General features: G+C 40.4%; 1 protein-coding gene across 2 annotated transcripts in view; it reads right to left on the reverse strand.

The window, feature by feature from the left end:
• Window positions 1-23,668, reverse strand: part of CLUAP1 (clusterin associated protein 1) — an 80,519-nt gene that overhangs the window by 44,157 nt on the left and 12,694 nt on the right. For both annotated transcript variants that reach the window (XM_067306208.1, XM_013939980.2), the window contains exons 5-8: window positions 22,935-23,030; window positions 8,002-8,085; window positions 4,932-5,065; window positions 3,615-3,756 (exon numbers count right to left, since the gene is read on the reverse strand). In XM_067306208.1, the coding sequence (XP_067162309.1) occupies window positions 3,615-3,756; window positions 4,932-5,065; window positions 8,002-8,085; window positions 22,935-23,030 (456 nt within the window). The remainder of the gene's footprint in view (window positions 1-3,614; window positions 3,757-4,931; window positions 5,066-8,001; window positions 8,086-22,934; window positions 23,031-23,668) is intronic.

Genomic DNA, 23,668 nt, shown 5'->3' on the forward strand with positions numbered 1-23,668 from the left:
TTCATCCTAAAAATATGCATTTAGTGAAGGAAGAGGGTCCAGGAATCAGTCCCCGCTACCGAATGCCACACAGAGTGCTGGATTAATCTAATTACATTGGAGTTCTTTTTCCTAGGAAGCTATTTAACAAAATACACAGATATGATAATAGAATTGACTCTCATTTCTCCTACAAAAGGTAATTAAGATTTGTTTGGTGGAACAAAAGACAAATCATGGCTGGAAAAAAAAAATCAATGTAATTTTTGACAGTTGGATAGAGTGGGTATTGTAATAGATTAAATGCAATTATCCTAGTCATTTTCCCTCTTGTTGATTCTAAAAATGATAATGGGATGATAAAGCTCAGAACAACATGCAGCACCAGTTTCAACCTCTTGGTGTGCAATCGTGCTAACTTTGGAGCAAACTGCTTTTTTCCAAGCATGGAATAAGCTGCCCACAATTTTGCTTCAGCAACAAATAGCCAAAGGTGATGAAATACTACCTGAAAAGCAGACCAAGACCGATGGAAGAAGTCAGAGAGACGCATGAATGTTTCGGGATGGCAAGGAATTAATCTGAAGTGGATTAAACACACTACACTGTCTTTTTTAAATTAAAAAAATACATATATATATATCCCACCACTGGTTTGGAAATAGGAGTGCACCAGCAAGTCTCTTGGTTTAGTTAAGCCTCAGATTCTTCATCCTCTTTCATTTGCCTAGTCTTGGAGTCTGGCTTTGAGCACTGACACCTCATGATGACTTCAAATGATAGTTTGGACTCCAGCTCTACTGAAAACCTGCTGGCAAAACAGACATAGGCCTAGCTTCTTCTCCTACCTAAGCAGAAGCTTCTACAGCTAAATAGTTGCGGCTACTTGAGTCACTGGATTGCTCCCCATAAAGAGACAGTTAGCGTCTCATCCTTTAAATATTCTAATATTATTTAGACGTTCAGATTTTCTGTTGTTGATCCCTATGCTTCTTTCTCCTGATCTGGAGAACAACTATCGGATGTAACCCTCTCCCCCACCTTTTCTAAGTTCACACAAGGCCTGTGAACTAATGCTGAATCCACACACAAAGATATAGGATGGTCAGGACTCAAAAGTTTACAGAAAGTGGGATTCCTATCAACTACTTAAGTGAAAATACTTAATAGGCTCTAATATAAAGAAAGGGAAATGAAATAACCTCCGAGTCTTTTCGGGGTTAAACTCGAACTACAGAACTAGATTTCATGCTGGTTTAAGCTAACACAGCATATTCTGCAGAAGTTTTAAGCACAGGCAGCTTGATCACGTGCGATCATGGGAGTATAGCCATAGTTAGAGACACCCAAGCACAGACCGCTACACGTGGTAAGAATGTATTCCAAATGCAGACGACCTGATGGTATTTTAGCACAAAGCATATCTCTGTTAAAGATCTTTCCCAGTTGTGATGCCTAGCGATGCATACTGCATACAGCAAGCGACTGCAGCAAGCGGAGAGAAACGCGCCTTTTGTGACAAGATTTTATACTCCTTAATTTTGCATGATGCTGAAGTATTGCTATCTGCTTATCCTAATAAATTAAAAGCCAAAGTATAAGGGCATGTTCTTTAGGGGTCTGACAGTTAGAGAGAAGGAGGAACAAAAGGTGTGCTCCATATTCTAAGCACAGACACATTCCTGAATGACAAAGGCTTTTCCTTCATCTTATTGTCTTTTAAAAAAATTCCTCTGAAGAGCTGTATGCCAACTTATTAATAACTTTTGTTCAAAAAAACAGGTTCTAGTAGCTCAGTTCAAAACATTCCTACTCTTGATATTAAGTTTCAACAGTATCTGAACAGAAAGGAAAAAATAAGATTTTAGGCTACATTTCAAGATTACCATTTAATTGAGGTCTTTTTTTTTTTTTTTTTTGCTAAAGATATGGGCAAGAACAAGAACATTATAAAACAAAAGACATGAAAATGTGAAGCTGACTCAAGATTAAAAATACGTGAACTAAAGTTTATAGAGATAGTGCTTATAAAAAGGGATGTTAATGGGAAATTGTTTCACAGTGATTAGCAAGTTGTCAAATGCCTGGGTGGACTTGTCAATCTTATTCCAGCTTTTCAAATCCCATGTTATCTTTTAAAATACAGGGTATGTTGCCCCTCAAGCAAACAATGCAGCAAAATACTTGAGCCTTCTCACCAGAATACAGCACACCTTTCCTACGTTGGAAACGGGATGCAAACCGATCCCATTTCCCCCATGTCCGTAAAGCCAACCGAAGCCTGGCTGTAAAGCCCCCTGCCCATCGCGCTGTGCGTCTTCGGCAACACTCAGTGCGGGAGGCTTCTGGGCGCAATCAGTGCTACAGAGTGACAAGGCTTTCTAAAAACACATCAGCTCATAGATATAAGATGTGCAGTTCGTAGGAGGAGAGGGACTACAAAAGTTACCTTATCTTCAGCGTAAACACAGGTCACAACATTTCACTGTAACTGAACAGAGGTATGATGATGTTGAAGGAGGAGGGTAAACAAACATGGGACCAAATTTTTTTTTCTTCACATCAGTAGGCACATACAGACACAGGAAAAGCAAAATATGCATTTATAGGCCGGATATGAGGAACGTTATTCAAAGCCCTCCAATATTTCTGTCAAGAACAAGTTGTGTTAATAAAATAAAATACGATTGTCATATGCAAGATAGGAAGATCCAGAGAAAGGAATCACTGGTTAACTTAAACAAGGTATAGAACACACACCGATTAATAATAAAAGTCCAAGGAGACATCATTCACTGAAACATCTGTTTAAAATGAAGAACAGAAAACGTATGGGGTAATGATTGTAAGAAAGATGAAAAGCCAATAATATCAGTAAAACACAAAGCTACAGAAAGCTGAAAGGAAGGCTGCCTGAATGTACTGCAGTCTAGTAAACACCCAAAGGAAAAGAGGGAGCAAGAAGAGACAGAGATGCTGTTTATCCAGCAAGATAGAAAAGAAACTGATAATCACACTGAATTGATACAATTCAGGAAGTGAACAGAAAACAAAATCTCTGCCAAACAAGAGTGAGGTCTGTGTTAGAGAGGATTTCAGCATATCTGACCTTTTCATTGATACTTTTTGCTATGTTTTCACTGAAGAGAGCAATTACAAGGAAATTGAAGAACCTTGTGCTAAGAAGCCCTTTTACATCAGTTGTCAGCAGGCGATTAAAAAAAAAAAAAATCTAATAACTCTTAACATATACAACGTATGTGGCACTGGAAGATCAGAAACGTTGAAAACATCCTTCAGGAACAGAGACAGAGAGATAAAGGAAGAATCAGGGAAAGTTAGAAATAGGCAAAAGGTATCAAAGCCCAGCATTGAGTTTTATGTGTGTTTTACACTGGTCTAGCTTCAAAAGCTGCATTAGGTTTGTCTGAGAGCAGTCAAACTTGCACTGCCTGGCAGAAAACGGCCAGTCACTCAGAGGTGGATCTTCAGTTAGTAACATGCTGCTTTAGTAAAGTGGGTGCTAGAAAGTTTTTCATTACAAGGCCAAAGCCAATAGTGTATGTACTGGAAGCTGGCTCTTAAGTAGATGCAGCTAAACTACAGTGTCACTTGGAACTTCTAAGCTGTCTTACCTCAAACATCTCTTGCTCTGTTCTACGATGCTCATCTAGGAGCTGCTCCATATAGGACAGATTATGGAATTTTTCTAGGTAACTGCTGTATTGTTTCTGCAGTTCCTCCTCAATCTTCTCATACTCATCCATAAAAGCAGGACTAGAGAGAAAAAGGACAAAGTGCTCAGAGAGATATTGACCTGTAGACACAGAATTCTGAAATGCATTTTTGTTTTTGAAGTTGCCTTTCTACATCTGCTAAACCAATCTAAAAGGACCTTTAATTTTCAAGATTCTTTATTACTTCAGAGACTAAAAGCATTAGACAAAAAATACTAACCTATCCTGCAAAAATTACACATAGCAAAGGAAAGGTTACTGCGTACCCGCTACCAAGCCCTTCCAAACAGGCAGAGGGGCAGCATTTCAGCAGACAAAGCTAAGGAGAGGTTAATCATCTTGCTATTCCATGACTTCAAGAACTAGCTTGTAGTATGGCTTGTAGGTCACCTACCTTGCCTGGAGACTTATTTTATTTGCAGCAAAACTGTGCTATGTAGCTAGAAGTATAATCAGACTTGACAGCAATAAGCCATGATGTCCTTTGCTACAAATACAACTATTGGGCCCCAGAGAACACTACTGCTGTTTTATGCTTCACACCTATGCAATATACCTCCTCCAAAGTGCTACTGACCAAAACGCATCTAAATGAATTCAATGCCATTCCTTCCACCTCTCATTTTTCTAATATTTCTATTATTTTCTCTTTGTATGAGGTCACAAACAGATCTTGTAGACCGTATAATCCCACTAGCTAACTAGGGGCATGAAATCAGCCCAAATTGTGATTCTCAACACCTTGATTTTATGGCAGGCTGCATCACAGCCTAGAGGAACTGATCCCAACAAAGGATGCTTAATGACCTTCCCTTACTGGTGGCTGGGAATGCTAGAAGCCTCTAGCAACACAGGGCACGGTTGCACCAGTCAGTTGTCATTTTCAGGAGAACTATCCGATACCATTTACATTTAATATCCTAAAGAAGAGCCAGGCCTGCTACCTGACTACTTTGTATGGCTCAAGCAGCAATTAATAAAAAAACCTCCAAATAATATTCTGGCCACTTTAACAGCACTGTATTGCTGATTTCAAATACACAGCAGCTGAAGAACAAACAATTGCATCCGCACTGGGCATCTGTAGAGAAGAAAATCTCTCTTGCACAGGCCATCAACTCAGACTCATTCCAGATTTCACTTCTCACTGCAGTAAGCATTAAGAATGCACAGTACCCTCATTTACACAGTAAATGATCAGTTCATAATGTTTACCGAACACTTTGTAGGGTCTGTAGCCTCTTCTGGCTTATTTCCAGTTCCAATTTTCGTTTTTCAATCCTGGCTTCCAAATTGGCTTCATCCAAAGTCACGTTATTCAACATGTCCTTAGTCTTTTGGACTTGTTCCTATGAGAGAAGAGTGGTGAACCACGGCTTGCACTGGAATAATTAGAATAGTCTTTCAGATGCTGGACCAGATTCCATATTATCTCACATTGCATGCTATCAAAGAACCTCAGAACAATGAGCTAGAGCATAAACTAAGCTCAGGTGAATAAAAGGTTTTTTTTTTTTTAAAAAAAAAAGCTCTTTGGGGCATCGGTAACAAACTAGCTGGACTCCTGGTCTGACCTGGCCTATTCTTTGTTACGTGTTTACACGTTGGCCACATCAAACAGTATCAAAATCATTAGGTGTCAGTAGGGCTTAAGATATTTGTCCCATGCTCTCCACCAACAAGTGCATACCAACCTGACCTTGTTTTGAGCTGCCCAGTCTTGCGCTGGCTTCCCCAGCCAAGCTGGGAGTGCTGGTGAACAGTCCCTCTGTTACAACTATCTAGAGGATGGGGGGCTGGAGATGGCCTCCCCTTTCTGCTTCTTGGGTGGCAGCACTCCTCTCCCTGTTCTCAGCAGAGGCCCAAGCAGAGCTTTTACATTTGAGAAGGGTCAATGTATCCTAAAAGATGGATAGGTCAGGGTCTCTTACTTCAGGAGGTACAGAGCATAAGGGTTAGCATAGGGACAGAGAGACCTGACAATTCACAACCCCTAAAATCTCCCAGACGCTTCATCCAGAAAGATTAGTAATATTAGAATATCTGTATTAAAGAAAAAAAAAGAAAAAGAAAAAAAAGCCAACCATCATCCATCACTACAGAGCATCTTGCCTTGCTGCAGGCTGAATTCAAACAGCATAAGCTACAGCCAATGGGCCTGCTACCACCACTGTTATGCCTGGCCGTAGACTTCCCATTAAAATACCAACACAAAGCAGCAAATATTACTTACATTAAGAGAGAATTCAAGCATTATTCATTGTGGAAAGCTAGCATAACTGGAAAACGTCCACAGGTATTTTCACAGGTAAGAGCACATGGGGCAAGACTAATATGCCCCAGCTACAAGTCAGCTTCTCTACAACTTCCTGTCTCTCATTTTTGTATTTCCCGACTTCTGCAAATGTAAAATATCACATTTCCTTAAAAATTAAAAAAAAAAAAAAAATCTGCCCTGGCCTTTATTTTTCCTTCTCACTGAAAAAGCAGTAAAAATAGGAAGGAAATAAGCCCCAAAAGAAAATCTGACAGGATGCACGAAGACATCTTTCGAGGTACAATGCCTGAACAAACACAGCTGAGAAATCCTTGGTACTATAGTGAATTTTAGGCTTCCATCAATATTTTCCTTCTTCCTGACAAATGCCACTTTATAAAGAACTTAATCTGTCCCATATCTTTGTCCTTTTCCGAGTCCTGCTGCATGCATCTTTTCAGAAGCTAGGAAGCATCCCCAACATTAAAACAGATGCTACTGGAATCAGAGGGGAAGTGGAAATATTCCAGCTTCTTAAAATGAGCTGGGTACATTAAATGTGCTTGTGTTCTAGAAATTGTGAGCATCTTGAGTGAGAGAGAGTGACTACATGGTTGCTGAAATTCCAGCACTGTTACTTGCTGTTCAACTGTAATAGGTCATTTCATTAACTGGTCCAGAACTAAACCAGCTGAGGTATGTGTTATTGATATTTCCCAAGAAACCAATTGCTCTAATATGCTGGTGTTAGTTTATTAGCACTACTGCCTAGAATATCAATGCCCATTAACAACATTTAGAATTCATATAGACTGCAAGCCATAGCAGAAATGTAAGGAAAGATCACCTGGAGTATCTATTGATTAGGCATCAGCTATTTAAACCTGGAACTCTGCTCTGTGTAATTATACAATTGGACTGGATACAGTTTGCAGTTAAATAACTCAAATTACTTACTAGGGTTTAATTAGCCACCATACTTGCACAAGGGCTGGCAGGGCAGCTCACGGTTCAGAGATATAGAAGCCAAGTACTGGAGCAAGAACAATGTTCCCAAGACTGGAACAGACCAAGGGACCTCTGGAACTAAAACCACACCGATGCACCAACGTGACACTAAATTAGCTCAGTGCCAGTACCTCTCACCTCTTGACCGGTTCAACTATTCTGCCTCCAGAGCCCAATTTCATACCTCCAAAGGTACCGGCACATTTTGAGTTACCAAATCTACAGAGTTAGGGCAGCAAGTTTAAGTGGCTTAGATGATATAGATGGATTGTAGATTTCTGTGTTGATTTAGGCAACTTTTATCCTTCCTAGAGTCTCTGGGGCTACTATCGAGCCCCTGTCAGAGACGGATAGCGACTAAAATGGCGAGGATTTTTCTGTCATTTGCTCCCTAAAGCAAGGGAGGCCAAGCACAGCTCTGTGATGCAGCTGTATTGACAGAAATACCACAGGCTTATCAGCAAAGCCACATCAGCTGAGGGAATGTTTCTGCACGTTGAACCAACACAGTTATACAGTGCAACAGTCTGACAGTAGATCTGGTCCTAACAGGTTCTTCTAGGGCCTGCTGCTAACACAGTTTACCCCTTCTGCTGCAGGCTGCGATTTCTAACAGTCAGCTCAGAATCAGCCCTGTGCAGGCACCTCTTACTCTACCAAGAGCTATTAGCTTCAACTAACAGGTTTGTTCACTTTGAACACAATAATTCTCCTACGGAAACCAAAAGGAACATCAATGACCATATTCATTGTCATGACAGCAGGAGTCCTCACAGACTGATCACTGCCCTGATGAACTTGTGTTTGCACATTTGATGTTACTTAAAGACCAAAAGTAGCCATTAACCAAAGTTCAACATTGCCTGTTAACTAACCAGGTGCAGCACTGCTTGGCCCAGACATTTGAAGGCGATGTGCACTATGCCAAGTTTAACCCTAGACTGTTGCTAAAACAAACTATGTTCTTCTTGCAAGAGAGAAATGAAGGTTTTGCAAATAAATAAGTAGCAATTTGTTTACCAGAATATTGTTGATGGCAATTTTCATCATCTTTTCAGCCTCGTTTATCTCCAAAGGTCTGGCAATAGATTCTGTTCTTGCTTCCTGTGAAATAAAAATACACTGATACATTCAAACACTACACAAGGGAATTCATATTTGCAGAACAGAGGGTGTTCAAGCAACTCCGATATGACCAGTTGCATAACAAATGGAATAGGACACTATGTAAACACCATGACTCAGATTGTTTAAAGAATGGGAAATTATGAAGAAGTCAGTTAAGAGTTGATGGGATTAACACTGAGTGTTGGGGCCTGGAGCATATTTGCCTTCCAGGAGTTTAGTTTGTTAAGTTAAAGAGTTTAGCTGGCTGAGTCCGAGGTCAGCTCCATTGCTGGTAAGAGCTGTGGTGAAGAAAGCTAGAAGCAAGGGCCTGCCTAACCCTTCCCATGGGAACTGCTTTTAAACTAAGGCTCTACCGCTGGCCCCTGCCTGTGCTATGTAGCTGCAGTGCAGCTGCAGTGTCTGCACCCAGTCTCCTACCTCCGCAAGTCTGACCCTGCACCCACCAGCTCAGCTGCCTGGCTTGACCTCAGACCTGCCTCAACCCTATGGACTCGCTGGGTGATCACTGGACTGCATCTGACCCTGACCACTGTCTCTGGCCCTGATCCTGACCTGGACTTGCCACTCTGTGTCCTGGCTCCTTGTTAGGGAGGTTGCTGCTCATGCTTGCCTTATTATCGCGCTCAGTTCCTGGCTCACCTTCCTTTGCAGAGCAGCCAGCCCTCAACGCTCCCTGATACTAAGCACTTAAGATACCATATCAAAAAAGAGGAGTGCTACTGCTCTGAACTGCAAGTATTCTGGAATACTTATTATTATTATTATTTATTTATTTAGGAACTGCTTACTGTTAACATAAAGGAAACCACACTGGTCATTGCACTGAGCAAAGTGTGCTACATAACAGATTTTATCATCTTTGCAACACAACCCGAGAAAGCAATAGGGCAGGTGGACGAGCCCAGTGTCACAAATATGCAGAGCAACAAGCAACATGAATGCATCTAACCCAGCCAGGCAGCTGCCACAATCAGCAGGTGCCTTCTGTGCCCATATGAAAATTAGATGATCCAGGTGTATTGATATTTTTTGACTCTGATAATCAAATGACCTGAATTCAGACTCCTCATCAAAACAGTGCTCCTTGTTTAGATCCCAAAGGATGAAGAATCCTCTCGCAGCCTCATCAGCTTTGGGGAAAGATGGGACGAGGGGTATTCATGCATTTATCTTTATGCTGTCTTACAAAACTGACCTGGTCATTCTATGAAAACACTGGACTGCCTGTGTGCTACTAGGACAAAAAGGGGGAGACCTGTCCAGCTAAATATCCTTAAAAATCATTTTCTGTTGTCAAACCATTTGGCAACAGATGGATGAAGATGGAAATAGCATCTCTAGCAAAAATCTAAGAATCTAAAAATGCTTTAGACACCCTGCAATAGGCTGTACCCAGCCTACTGAAGGATGTATTCTAGCAGCAGATGCAATTACTTTGCTATGTTACAGTTCCAGACACACTCCAAGTGGCATAAGCAAGTACTGGAAGAGGCAGCCTAGCTCCCTCCACCACCTCACCAGCATGAATTCAGGGAGCTCCCTGGTTTGGAGTGAACCAAACCAGGGAGTTGATCCAGCTGGAAAAAACAAAAAAACACCCCCCCCCCCCAGCTTTTTGTGCCGAGTTTATTCTTCCATTGGATCAGTTCCCTGAACCAGCCTACCGCATGCTGCACAAACGCTTTTTTTGGCACAAGGGAAGAAGCAGGAGAAATATTCTGCTGGGGACAATGACAGGAGGTACATCTGTTGGTGGCAGTGACAGCTTATGTTGCCTAAAGTGCTTGTGAACGTTCCCCTACCCACGCAGAAATATAAGCTCCAAGCAGCAGAATGTTAGTTTGGATGAATATAAGGTATGAAGAGACAACACAATACATATTCCTCAATAACTCCACAGGTAGGCACTTTTGGAGGAAGACGAGACAAAAATAATGCATCTCAGTAGCTGTTAGGAGAATACTATGTATATACAAGCTCAACCAAATGCCTATTTATTTGTGAAGATTTTCCCTGAGAGAAGATGCACAGAAACTGAAACGGAAGCCAGGATTCAGCCTGCTGGAGATACTGCCCTCCCTATTATGCTCAGTTCTTCTGAGGGCAACAGCGAGATCTCTCCTACAGAGCAAACATATTTCAAACAAAATAGTTCATCACCCAGCAGGAGGAAGGAAATGATTTTCCTTCCCATTTTCAAAAGAGAGAGAAGAAACAGCAAGGACCTTAGGTTTTAATTGGAAATAACCCTCTTGCCAATCTCCTTCTAGTAACCTGGCAAAACACCCGCAGAACATGCACAAGTCGCTACAGTCTGTGCCAGATCCGGGTAACTGCTTTAGACATACATTTGATTTAATATAAATTTAGATATAAAATATTTAAAACTGTTTTAGACATACTTCTGAGGATCTGCTGTTTTAAGTTGGAGTCATTTATGTAAGTTTGACGTGGTTTCCTCCTCCGCCTTCCCTCTATTATCCACGCAAGTCCCACATACAGACCCCAGTCTTTGTGCAGAAATCCCCATCAGTTTCTCGAGCTCGTGAAAATTCATCAGGCCGTCAAGAGCACTACAAAAGCAGAGAACTATATGTTCAGACCTATCTGCAGGTCAGGGCCTGACTGAACAGCAAGAAGGTCAGTGCAGTTAACCTCCCTGCACCCCCGCGGACAGGGAAGCGGATCCAAGTGGGATGTCACAGCTTCTGCGCAGGCACAGCTGCCCCCCGAGACTCTAACCTGACACACACATGTTTTTCACTATCAACAATTACCACTAACCCAGTTGTGACACTTCAAAGTAGTAAATGCAAGCGGGTACTAGATTGCAATGGAAAAACAAATTGTATCTTGTAAGTAACAAAGCTGTTGAAAGTTTTTGATTTTTTTTTTTGGTACCAGTTTTCCTGGATATCTGTCACTGGGTCACTTTCTGTTCTCCTATGAATGCTCTTCAGGAGGAAGCTTTTATTTTTAATATCTCTTTTCAGAGAGGACCCTGCAGCTGGCCATACAGAAGAGGATTAAAAGGAAGGCAGCTTATATTAGTATGCCTGGCAAAAAAACAAAAATAACATAAAATAATCCTAATAATAAAGATTACCAGTATGTTAGGAAAAAATTTTCAAAATAGCAAAGTAGGTTATTTTAAACATTGTTAAGCCATTAGCAAATTAAGCAAATTAATTTAACATCACACAACTACTTTGACAATCTGACTGCCCAGATGAGCAAATAAAGTATGTTTTTCTCCAGTTCAATTCATCGCTGCTATTTCTTGCAGAATATAGAATACTTAGCAATAGGACAACTGAGATTTTTAAAACCCAGCTTTGCACAAAAGCTCCCCACTTGCGCTTAAATCTGTGAATACAAATAGACTGTATATTTGAAGGCAAAACCAATTTTCCACTTCTGTCCAAATACCAGGTACTACATTGTCACTGGCTGTACTCATAACTCCTTGTGCTCAAAAAAAAGCCTGCAAATGAAACTGAGCTGAAAAATATGGCCTTGTTCATTTTCTTTTAAAGTAATGTACTCTTTGCAATTAGGTGTGCTAATCAGAATACACATTATAATACACAAGAGGTTTCCTTTAAATTAAGCATTAAAAATAGACTTCTCGGGAGAGATGAAAAATATAGAAAAAAATTATCGAGACAAGAGGAGGTAAGAAGCAGAACAATTTAGGTCTATGCCTGATAATTACAATTTAAGAAAACAAACAGACGCAGAAGCAGAGAGGTATTCATGAGCAATCGGATTGTTTACCACTTACCAGTGCTTCCTGTTCAAAGTGTCCAAGAGGTCCATGGCTACGGTTTTACATGATAAATACTGATTAAAAAAAATCAGGGAAGCCAAGTGTAAAATTATTTCTGATGAACTAAAGCTGACAATTATTACAGAAAACACATAAAAGCACACAGGAGACACTATTTGCTGGCATTTTTACCCTTTCTGCTTTAACTAATATGTGGTGCTGCACGGAAGGGCTGAGGTTTTAACTCGGCAAGTTTTGAATCTCACTTTTGGACACAGCCAATTGGAAGAACTAACAAATTAGTTGGCTGCTTTAGACTAGAAAACTTTGTTTTCTTTGGAAATGAGAATTTCATTAGAAATTAAGAAAGGTCTCTACTCAAAGACTCAAAGACCAGCTGACTGCCCAGCTGACTAACCAGACCAGAGCACAGCCTGACGGGACATTCCCCACAGGAGACGGAAGGCTAACGCTGAAGTCCGCTCTGCCCAAGTCACACAAGTTTTGGCATCAGAAGTGAAGACAAATTTCCTTAAACAAAATTGCCCTGCAGTCGTTTCGGGAAATAACACCGATCTTAAAGTCTTTAAACCTCCATCTGTCTAAAGAATTTACTCGTCTCAAACCTTCATCCACACTGAGGGATGGTCCCTTGGGTCAAAAACATCTGCTAGGGAGAAGGCCACAGTTGAGCTTGGCGGCAGCAGCGCTGAGGCTCTGTCCACAAGAATCAGATCAGCCGCCAGCCTTGGAACGGCGGTGCTGGCCACTTACTGCCTCTGCTACCTTTTAGCTCTTACTGGAAAAGTCAGACTAATACAGGACACAAAATACCCTATTCTCTCAACGTGCAGTTTACTGGCACAGCACAGCTTTTTTCTGCCAAAGGATAACAAAGCAACTGCCTCAATTGCCTGAGGCATCCACTGTCATTTTCCAGGTGGTGCAGGTGTGCCCTAATCCCTGTATTATATATTTGCCAGCCCTTTTCAAACGTCTTGGACGCCCTCAGACATCTCAAATGGTACTAGGCACCTGTACGGCAGCTTACGAGAGCACAGGATGGCTTTGTCATCTTCCTGAACACAAACAGCTAAAAAAAAAAGCTTCTGAAAGTTTGGATTTTAGCCCACTTACAGTGTCAATTATAACTGTCAATATAGACTATTTCTTGTTTTAAAACAGTTGAGAAGACAATTTGAAACTCTCCAAAAGCATCGGGATTTAGCAGTAAACACAACAGAGGGAACTGGTATGTTGTCAAGGTCTGTGGAGCCCATATGATACAAGTACTGGGAGAGGGTCAAGATTCAGCTTCCTCTGAAGGCACATGTGATCATGGCCCTAGCAGAAACTGGTAAGAGCAAACAGCACTTTCTGGGTACACCATACCTTTTCCATTACATGGATGATATTATAACCTGATTCAGAACTCTCATATGAAAGATAATGCTGCAAGTGCCTGAGAACATGGTCTTGTACCTGCACCGGAGGAAGGAGTTTAGGGAGAGGAAGGTTTTCCCATTCTGAAATCTAGAAGCACTTTCAGGCACTCATTTAACTTAAATTTCAGACCTAGAATAGGAAACAGCTGTACAATCACTTGGCCTTCTCCTGAAGAGCTTCTCTTAAAGTCAGTCAATTGTCAAGGAAGCAGCAGTGATGCAAGCGCTTGTCTGTATGCGAGAATCGCTGTGACGTGAACTGGGGTGTGAACATTGACCTCACCAGCTATCTCGCGTTGTCTTGCTGCGTGACCATGCTAATGTGCAAGAGTGATGCCAGACTGAGGTAACTCATCCCAACTTCTTTCTGCCCCTGCTGATACTCCTGTCTCCCTGTCCCCCAGTGCTAACATGGAACACCTAAGCCATCCTAAATTCACATACTGCCTTGTTGCACAGTATTGTCACCATGTGGAGAAGCCAAATGTACTTACTAGCCTCAAAAAGTGAGAGAACGAGGACACTACCTACCATTTCTGCAAATGCACCCTCCCACTTCTATTACTGAGATTTTTTTTCCCCTGGGAACTTTATACTTGGCTAACAATTAGGAGCCACTACTGTAAAAAATCGTTCTGTAAATATGCCCAATGAAGCTGACTGACTGAAAAGGGGCATTTTCAGCTGGTAATGATTTCCATCACAGTGATCCAAAAACAAATCAACTTCCTACATGCTTGACTTACAGAAAGATAGATGTACGTATCTTCTGAACTGAGGTAAGGAAGCAAGATAAGCAATTAAGCTTGACGAGCACACAAATCACTCATGCTAAATGTGATGTAATATACGTATATATTACAGAATCACAGAATGGTTGAGGTTGGAAGGGACCTCTGGAAATCATCTAGTCCAACCCCCCTGCTCAAGCAGGGTCACCTAATATTCATGTGTGTAAGGTCTAGCAGATGTTTCTAAACACCTTTTTTGTGATAAGGACAAGAAACGAAATCTTTTTCCTGATTTACCAGTCTTTGCACCAAACATTTTTTGACCACAGGTTAACTCCTGCTGGTTGTCTCAGGAGCTCATAAGCCTCATGCATACAAAAGAGGTCCCTCCTCACTGCTACTTCCTGTTGCCCTCAGTCTTAATCCAGGATCTATTACATCCCACACACTGTTCAGATAGATTTTTGCAACTACTGCTCTCTAGGTAGGCAATAAAACTCTCCTTTTGGAGAGTTTATTATCCAGGGAGTTTATTAACAAACACTGGGATTACATTTGGCCAAAACAAGGAATGGATCATTAAGCATAGTTACATCTAAACAGGAAGATACAGGAGAGATATTAAAAATAATCAAGATGTTCTGAAGGAACCTGATCCTTCCTAACAGCTTATTTTCTTCCTCAAGAGATTAAAGCTCAAACTAATTGAGAATTTTTGCTGCCTCCAGACTCCCATAAAGCTATGCTGCTTTCCTGTATGCTCATCTCGGCAGTCGACAAAGTGAATCCACAGAGATATATCCCTACTCAGCTATGCATAGCCCTCAATCAAAGACTGTGTCCGAAACTCCCCTGGCTGTCATGTTGTTTAAAAAGTATGCCACAAGAAGAGAATCTGAGATAGAGAACCAATTGGGAAGCTTAAGGTTTTAACGTGAGTGACTTTTCTGCAGACAGACCCAAAAGAATCAGAAGGTCTGCCTAGCTGGATAAGAAGGAATCTGAACATATGCTATATGACAGAATAACCCCCTTAACAATACTAGCATACAAACTGCTGGACTGTGAAGCAAGAAAGAGAAATTTAGAAATTTCTGATAGGTGTGAAGTTATACTGCTCTCTTCCCTCTCCTGCCCACAATACAGATCTCCAGGCGGTCAGTCCATCTCCTATTTCAATAGCTAATTTCACTGAATTACCCTTAGTTCACAAACCCTAGCATGTGCTTATCTGTATCTTCCTGCAACCCCCAAAACCTCATCTTTAACCTACTTCTTGCAAGGCTTCATGGCATGTTACAATGATAAAGCTCGGATTAGTCCACAGGACTCTACAGGATGTTACTTGGACAATAGGCCCTTACCGAGGAGGTGGTTTGCTAAGTCTCTTCTGCCGTCTGGCGAGAAAAGAATGAGCATTTTTCTCCTGGCAAATGAAAAGCTACACTTGTGAATGAATTTCCTAATACACACAGACAAAAACGTCCTTGGGCAGCAAAGCCAGGTGGAAGTTTGTCTTGAGTTCTCGAACAGGGAAAACAGCAGGGTCATCAAAAAGGCAAAACATCCAGTTAGGCAAAGAAAAAAATATATATCTTTTTAGGATCTCCTTTTATCTACATTCTCACGTAACAAATGTTAGAAATAGCATTTCTTTTCATTACTAGATAATATAAAAGAAAAACCTCAGTAAGGGTTGAGATTTTTCCTCAGAAAAAAAACAATCAACAGAAAAGAATATACTCCTCAGTAGCACCTTTCAGACCTGAAAGATACCCAAAGGCACCATGCAAAGCTGCAGCGTAAGTAGGACCAGGCATCGTGTATGCGGCAATGTTGTATGAAGAGACAGTTTAATCTTTAAATGTGCATTAAGCCTTTGACTTTAGCAAACATTGCCACATGACTCAGGCTTTTATTCTCAGCAAAGCTTAACCAGCCAGGGAAGTGGCTGTAGCATTCGAATGACAGAAGTACCGTGTGGCTCTCGTCAAGCAGAAACAAAGGCAGGTTAAGTCAGCACATTTTGCTCTGGTGTAATTAAAGTTTTGACATGGTTTTGCTTTGCGTCTAATGAAAGATTAGGAATAACAAGCAACAGAAACCTCACCAGTGTTTCTGATTTAGACCAACTATTAAGTGGAGTTTCTTGCACAGTCATGCTGTTTTTGACAAACCCTGTGACACACAGAAGATGGTTTGAATGTGATTTTCTTTCTAGTCAAGCTAGAAAGAGTTTTCAAGACAACCTAGATCTGAGCTACAAGCATTCAGACTTTCCAACTAGTTAACAAGATCATCAATACACTGAAATAACTCGTCCTCAAACTGTAAGAGAAATGCGCCACCTATCAATTTATAGATAATGTTATGTCTTCATGCCAAATACTAATGGAAAGTTCACTACAAAATCCTTTGTTACCTAAGTATCCACATAGCATATAACCATGGTTATAGCTAAAGCAATCTAAAGTATGGGGTGCTATCAGTTCAACTATATTTTATAATTGCAAATTAATTTGTATTAGAGGTTTCATTTTGGCTCCCCACTTTGAAATAAGTCTCCTGCCTCAAAGCTGATAATTCAGGTTTCAGGTTGAAGCAGGATGGTTCAAAACCTTGAAGTAAACTAGGCGCTTCTCCAGAATCCTGGCCATTCCAAGTTACAAATTTTCACTAGAAATCATTTTCTCCGAGATGGATGGGGCAACTTTGTAATCGAAACACATGAAATGAGAAAAATTAGTTTATCAGACTCTCCACAGCAGTATCTAGTGCCGAGAACTAACATTTGGCAGATCAATAATGTTTCCAATGTTGCAAACGAGTAATTTTCTGTAGTTAATTTTCCAGGAGTACTGAAGAATGCGTCTGTCACTCAAACACATACCCATACTTTATAACGAGAGGCAGGTAGCGATCTACAATGGCATGAGCGGGGAGACACGGAAGAAGGGTTCTTTAATCAAAAAGTTGGGAATAAAGAGACCCAGTTAAGTGTCTTTAGTGGCAACTCTTTTCAGTGTAACTACTATCCTTTCGATGCCACAGCTGGATCTAAGTGCCTCTGGCTCTCCTAAGAATTTAATTCAAACATTTCACACATTGAAGTCTGTAAAGAGGTTCCCAATGACTTTCATAAGCTTTGGAACAAGCTTATACTGTGTGCACGCATAACAATAATAATTAATCACAATAATAAGTGCAACACCCTGCACTTATTTTTAAATTTCTCCTCCATAAATCTGGAAACACTATCTGGCTGTTAAAAGCTTTAAAATAACTTCTGGAATTTAGTAGATTATTTACACTCAAGGATATACAGGGACTAAATGGTTTGCTTAAGCTCCCAGAAGGAGTAAGCACCAAGAGTAGGATTCGAATACAGACCCGCTTTGTCACCCATCTTCGACACAAGCAAAGTACATCAGGAGAAAGATTATTTTCACCCTTTGATTTTACATGGCTTAAATCTAATTGAGAGGTAAATAAATGAAATCAACCTTGAGAAGGTCGGAATTCTTTATGCCTGCCATCAGCACAGAGGCAAGTTTTATTCTGGGATTTTTTTTGCTTCATTATCTTACTGCATCTAATAATTCAGCAAGTCCAAGCAAGGCGGCTTCTCGACAGGCTGCTGCTAATGTGTCCACAGGACCTCTGGCAGATGCAAAGCGGCAGGCTCTCAGAGTCAGGCAGCTTAGCTGAGGCGTTATAAATAGACGGGAATTTTTCCTTTTGGATTTCAAATGTTCAATGCATGGTAACTCAGGAGTGTCCTTCCTCAACTGATCCCAGCCGACCTTGAAGGTCATTACTGCTTTATTTCGAGCTATTTAATTTTTCTGGATCACCTCATTTCCCTCCTCCCCGCACCATCCGTCTTGCCATTTCCCCCATGAATGACCTCCCACCAGCTGCTACACAAATACAGAAGACCACTGATTTTCTAACATCTTTTGGCTGTTTACAAGACTGCAGCAGTCAGCTGTGCAAGTCCGGAGTCAGGCACCACATACGAAAGCCAAAGGCACTGCATAGGGAAGCAGTGCTGCATTTTGCTCAGCTACCAACATTAATTACATTGCTGCTTTTTTTTTTTTTTGGGGGGGGGGGTTAACAGCAGCACATAAAATTTCCCATCTCTACCCAAAATCCAAATCAAAATATATCAAAATTAGAATGATTTTACATATGGAGAAACAATTAGAACGTTAGGAACCAGCATATTCAAAAAACAGACTCCATGAATACCCATTTTCCAATTTCTATGTTCTAAGATGTAGACCATCAAGACTTCAAACTGCAAAACACCTTGCAAAAAAAAAGGGTTAAGCGGGTTGTGAAATAAAAATAGTCTCTCACACATTGCACTGCCACAGGACACCAATAACCTATGCTGTGCTCATTTACAGTTGCTCTAGGGAAAAATAAAAAACACCCCAGCAACTTGAACGCAGGATTGCACTGAACTCCAGCAATCCTCTCACCAAATAAGGCTCCTCATCTCTTTCTTCCTTAGCGCTGAATCGCGGCCCATGGTTAACTGCGCCAAGTTTGCACCTAACACCCATGGGTGGCCCAGCCGTAACAACTCGTCTGCAGCTCCTGCGCTTCTCCCGCTCTGCACTTCACACGCCACAGCCCCCTGCACAAGGTGGTGTCCCACCGACACGGGATCTGCGGACAGCAGTCGGGAGAGAGGAAATCTCTTTACCTACCTGCACGCTGGAACCAAATGGTTTCTCTTCACCTTCCAGCTTTCTACTGTCTCAGGAAATGCTTCTCTCGTTTTTAAAGATAAAATCTGACTTCTTTTTTAAACTAAAAATGACATTTGTAATTTTTCGCTTTACAAAAAAAGAGTATAGCTTTGGGGTCTCCCCCCCCCAACAGCATCATAGTCTGAATTCAGCAAATGAATACTTGCAGGTTTTGTTTCCTCTGCTGTTTTTAAATTGAAGGGTTTTTTTGTTTTGTTTTGTTTTTTTACATTGTATATTAGTTTTGCAATTAGTTTATGTATATATTAGAACCATATATTCAATCTGGAAATGATCTATTTAAAAGGAATCAGAAAGTCACAGTACTGCATTTCTAAGAAAATGGGTACAGACTTAAGTCCTAAGCAATAAATGCACACACATAATAAGATCAATATCACACATAATAAGATCAATATGCATCTACAATACATCTATTAGAAACATTCCCTTGTTCAATATATTCTGTTCTGCTCCAGCTGAAATCTGTTTTCATTCAAAAATAATTTATTAAAAAGCAAATCTTCTTTTTCCAAGTCGTAGGATATTTTATCTTATGTGTAGGCTTTTCTACACAATCTTTATACAAATTACATGCAAAAAAAGCTTCAATAAAGAAAGTAGAGGGAAAGTAGAGGTTGTGACGCAAATTAAAGTCAATATTTCTATAAGAAATAAGAATGAAAAATTTACTTCACTTTTCCCAGTGATCTTTCCCCAAAAGCTGCTGAAAGGAAACAATGAAAAGAGACCAGTTCAACCCATTAGTGTCAAATGCTGATATTTCTTTTACAGTTATAGGAAAATAAAGTATCCTTCATTTAGGATAGAAATGAGACATACCATTGGCCTAAGCCTAGGTAGCAAGATCCTTTATTTCAATATAGGGAAATGAATGGATTGGAAAAAAAGAGGTGCAGCAGTGCAGAGAATACAAAACTATCATGTTTTAAAACCCATTAAAACAATATCACAGCTGTCAATACATTTTAATATATGCAACAGGTTTCAGGACATAAAATGTAATGAGCAAATAAACCATATTGCTCTCCTACTGCCCTTTCATAGCACAATCCCTCTGCCCATGCAATTTATTGTGTGCATTACTTTGCCGTGCAACACTAGAAAAAAAAAAAAGCAATGGAAATCAATAATTTCCAAATTAAAAAATAATAGAAGTAACCTGAGATTAATGGCAACTAATCTGACATATAGAGACAAAGGTCTAATTCCCTACACAAAGCCAGAGTTAATGACACTTCTTTCTTCTATTTCTGCTCACCTGGAATGGGGTGGAGAAGAGCAAACAGGATCATATCTCTGCGATCCTAAAGAGCACAAGCCTATGAAGAACCCGAGGAAGAGAGCGTGACCTGGAACGGGGCAATTCCTCACTGCCCTCAGTACTGGCTATTGCAAAGAACTGTAACGCCACTGACTTCCTCGGGGTTTAACAGATTTAACAGTGATGGGGGGGGCCCCAGCATTTGACCCTAAGTCTCTCACTAGATAACTTTCAAGCGAAAGGCAGAGCTAGGTGTTCCTATAAGCTCCTAATTATTTTTAAATATTTTCAAAGAAAACCTAGGATGACGAAATCTTCTAATACATCAGGTTACATTTAACAGATCACCTGCCCTAAGTTTACCATCCATGCCCTTTTCCCAAGGGGCACGGCAGTGCCAAAGCCAATAAAACTGACCAAACTTTGATAACTTCCTAGCGTAAATGGTCTGCAAAAAACTTGGAATGACAGGTTATATTCGATTCATTTTTAGAAGATCACTTTTTCCAATGTGCGGCCTTGAAATATTTTTACAAAATGTCGGTTTTAGACACCACAGAAATTAACAGCAACAGCTAGCTATTCATTAAAGAAACTTCCTATTACTAATGGAAAGCAATTCTTCAAGCCTTGCTATCAGTTCATATAGTCTTTAAATGATTTAATAAGCTTTCCTTAAGAAGTAAAATAAAGAGACCCCAACTAAAAGTCAGCCGCTGTGAAAGTGCTTTTCTACCATCCATTTTACAACATCCATCCAGCAGAATGGGACTTGAAGACGCAGCAATCAAAGACCATATCCACTGCGTTCCCATAGGCAGTACGAGACGGCCCGCGGGCCTGAGTCAGTTCTGAAGAGGAAACAGCCAACACCGAGTTTCTCCCTTTCTCTTTCAAACACAGGGCAAGTGCTCAGAGCCACCATTTAAAAAAGAAAACAAAACCCAACCCCCCCTCCAAAAAACCCAGCAACAACCACCACCACCACAGTGGTAGTCTTTGTAAAGGAAAGCACAAAGCAATGAAATCAAAAACTAAAAATATAAACAGCCCTTTTTAAAAAATGAAAACTCAATAAAGTCAATTCAAAAATTGGTTACTGCAGCCTCATGGCTTTCAACAAGAAAACTTTGTTGCCAAATGGTCAAGTCTCAAACTAGTCACACACTATGTACCAAATTTGTGTTTAGCACATAAGCCAAAAACAGGTTTTTCCGTTTTAATAAATCACTCCGAAGACTGGAACCAGTCACAAATCATCAGGAACAGACCATGAAAGTCTTTTCTGCTGCTCTCCGGAGGTTCTCACTGTGCTGTCATAGTGTCACCATATGCCTTTAGGATATAAACTCATAGCTAATGAGACAGAAGCAAAGGTCACCTTTCCTAAGGCTGGATTTCTTAAAGACAAGAAGTTCACTCTGTCAAACCTTTGCACAAAATATGAAGTATGTACCTATACAAGACTGGCCTGCCCCAACTTGGGCAGTCAGTCATTACGCCATGAGAAACATGCTCTCTACAGGATATAATAAGTCCTGCCCTTTTAGAAATTGCACCTTTAAATAGGCTTCCACTGGAGATTTCTTAACAGGCCCAATGAGAAGTGGTTGCACAGAAGCACTTACTTATCTCTTGATTTTTCATTTCATGCTTTCAGCACTCTGCACCTGCCTAAGTCTCTTTTTTAGGGCTCAGTTCTAAAGTCAGTTGGACTCCTAAAAGCTGTGATTTAAAGCGATTAAAGAATGCCCAATTTCAAAGCAATGCTTAAGCACTTTTTAAAAATGTTGCCTCCTAGTGACCTTTACTTGATTTTTTAGCCAAGTTCTAAATAAGGGATGCTGCGCGCAGAAGGAGCTTAACGCCCTGAAGCCAACATTAATACATCAGGCAGTATTCACGTGAAAACTATTTCAAAAGCCAAGAAACTAAACAAACTTAATCAATCACTTCTCATCTTGCATTAACAGTTTTATTCAATACATACGATTGGTACAAAACTGAGGTTATCACTTCTCTCTCTCTTCAAGTATCAATGTCTTTCACACCTCTGCATACACGCTGACATAGGGAGCAGAAAAGGCAATGATCCATAGAAAATCTTCTCTGTCCATCACCTACCCTTTGAAACACTTGCACTCAATCAAACAAGGATCTGGGAGCATTAACTATCAAGGCACACAGTCTCCTACTCCTACAGGGTGCACTTTCTACAGCTCAGACACTGCAAATCTGAAGATTACCAAAAAGAATACTAGAACATTCAGGGTTTAGTGTCTGCTATCAGTAAAAGAATAACCTCTGGCATTACAGATAAAGGTATTTAAGAAAATAATTGAAAGACTTACTGGCAAACATGAGTGTTCAGTCACGCTTCTCTGATTTCATGCAATAGCTTGTAATTTTACAACTCAGCTAACCAATATGTACCTATAGGTTTATGAGGCCCTCAGCTACCATAACAGGAACGAGCAGCCTTGCACTTAGATAACTAAAAGCAGTAATCGTTCATTTATCTTTTAGAACATATCTATCCCCACTGCTAAAGCACACATAAAGCATTAATATTTCTAAATGATTTTACAAAGAGTATTTCAGCTTTCTTCTGAAGAGAAAATGCTGAACTGTTCTCCTCTCAGACTTACTGCAAGGCAAGTATTAATATGAGTGGGAAGGAAAGGCAAACTTTCCGATCCCTTCCTTTAACTCACAGAATCTTAATTTTAGGTGCAGCTGTTAAAAACAGCTACTCATACTCGTTTCACCTTATTCCTTTGCAGCATCCAGTGACCACAGCAAGTTCTTACACACTCTCCAAGGTGTACTTACCCTTAGTTCAACTTCTTTGCCAAGTAAGTCATACAAACTTGCTCCTTTGGAGGTGATTTCAGAAGCAAGCTGTCTAGCAGCCTTCAGATCAGCTACCTGGAAACACAGTAACAGCACTGAATAGCAAAAGAGAATCCCCAATAACACAAAGAAAGTCCATAACAGATTTTCCCCATTTTGATGGTAAAATGACATAGGGGGTCAGCACAGCGGCTAAAACACTGCTGTAACATTGAAGAAGTTGTCCACTGAATCAAAGTGAGCCTGTCTCTTGGTCTTACTAATATCTGGAATAGGCTCCATTTACTTCTAGGTGAAACCCTAATCACATCAGGGCAACAGAAAAACTCCCCAAAACTGTGATTTTGCCTCTGCCCTGGGTAACACCAACCAACAACTGCCTAAGGCAAACTTCTTAGTATTTATGAGCAAAAGGACAAAGCATATATTCCAAAGTACATGACTAGCACATTGCATGGGTAATGTTTTTTGACAATCTAGAAAAGTTTTTTTCATGATTTCATCAGGTACTTACTTTGAGGAGTCACAACAGATTTTACACAAACATACACAAATTCCTCTTAGAGGGAAAAGTCTCTGTGGTACTGCCATTTTTTCAAGAAAAGTACTAGCACTGCCTAACAAACAGACATGATGTAATATAGCTATAAAAGAAACACAGACTAAAAATATCAAAATGTAGAAAAGGTGCAAAAATTAACAACAAGCAGCAA

This window comes from Apteryx mantelli, chromosome 16 (assembly GCF_036417845.1).
Source record: "Apteryx mantelli isolate bAptMan1 chromosome 16, bAptMan1.hap1, whole genome shotgun sequence".
Classification (NCBI taxonomy): Eukaryota; Metazoa; Chordata; class Aves; order Apterygiformes; family Apterygidae; genus Apteryx; species Apteryx mantelli.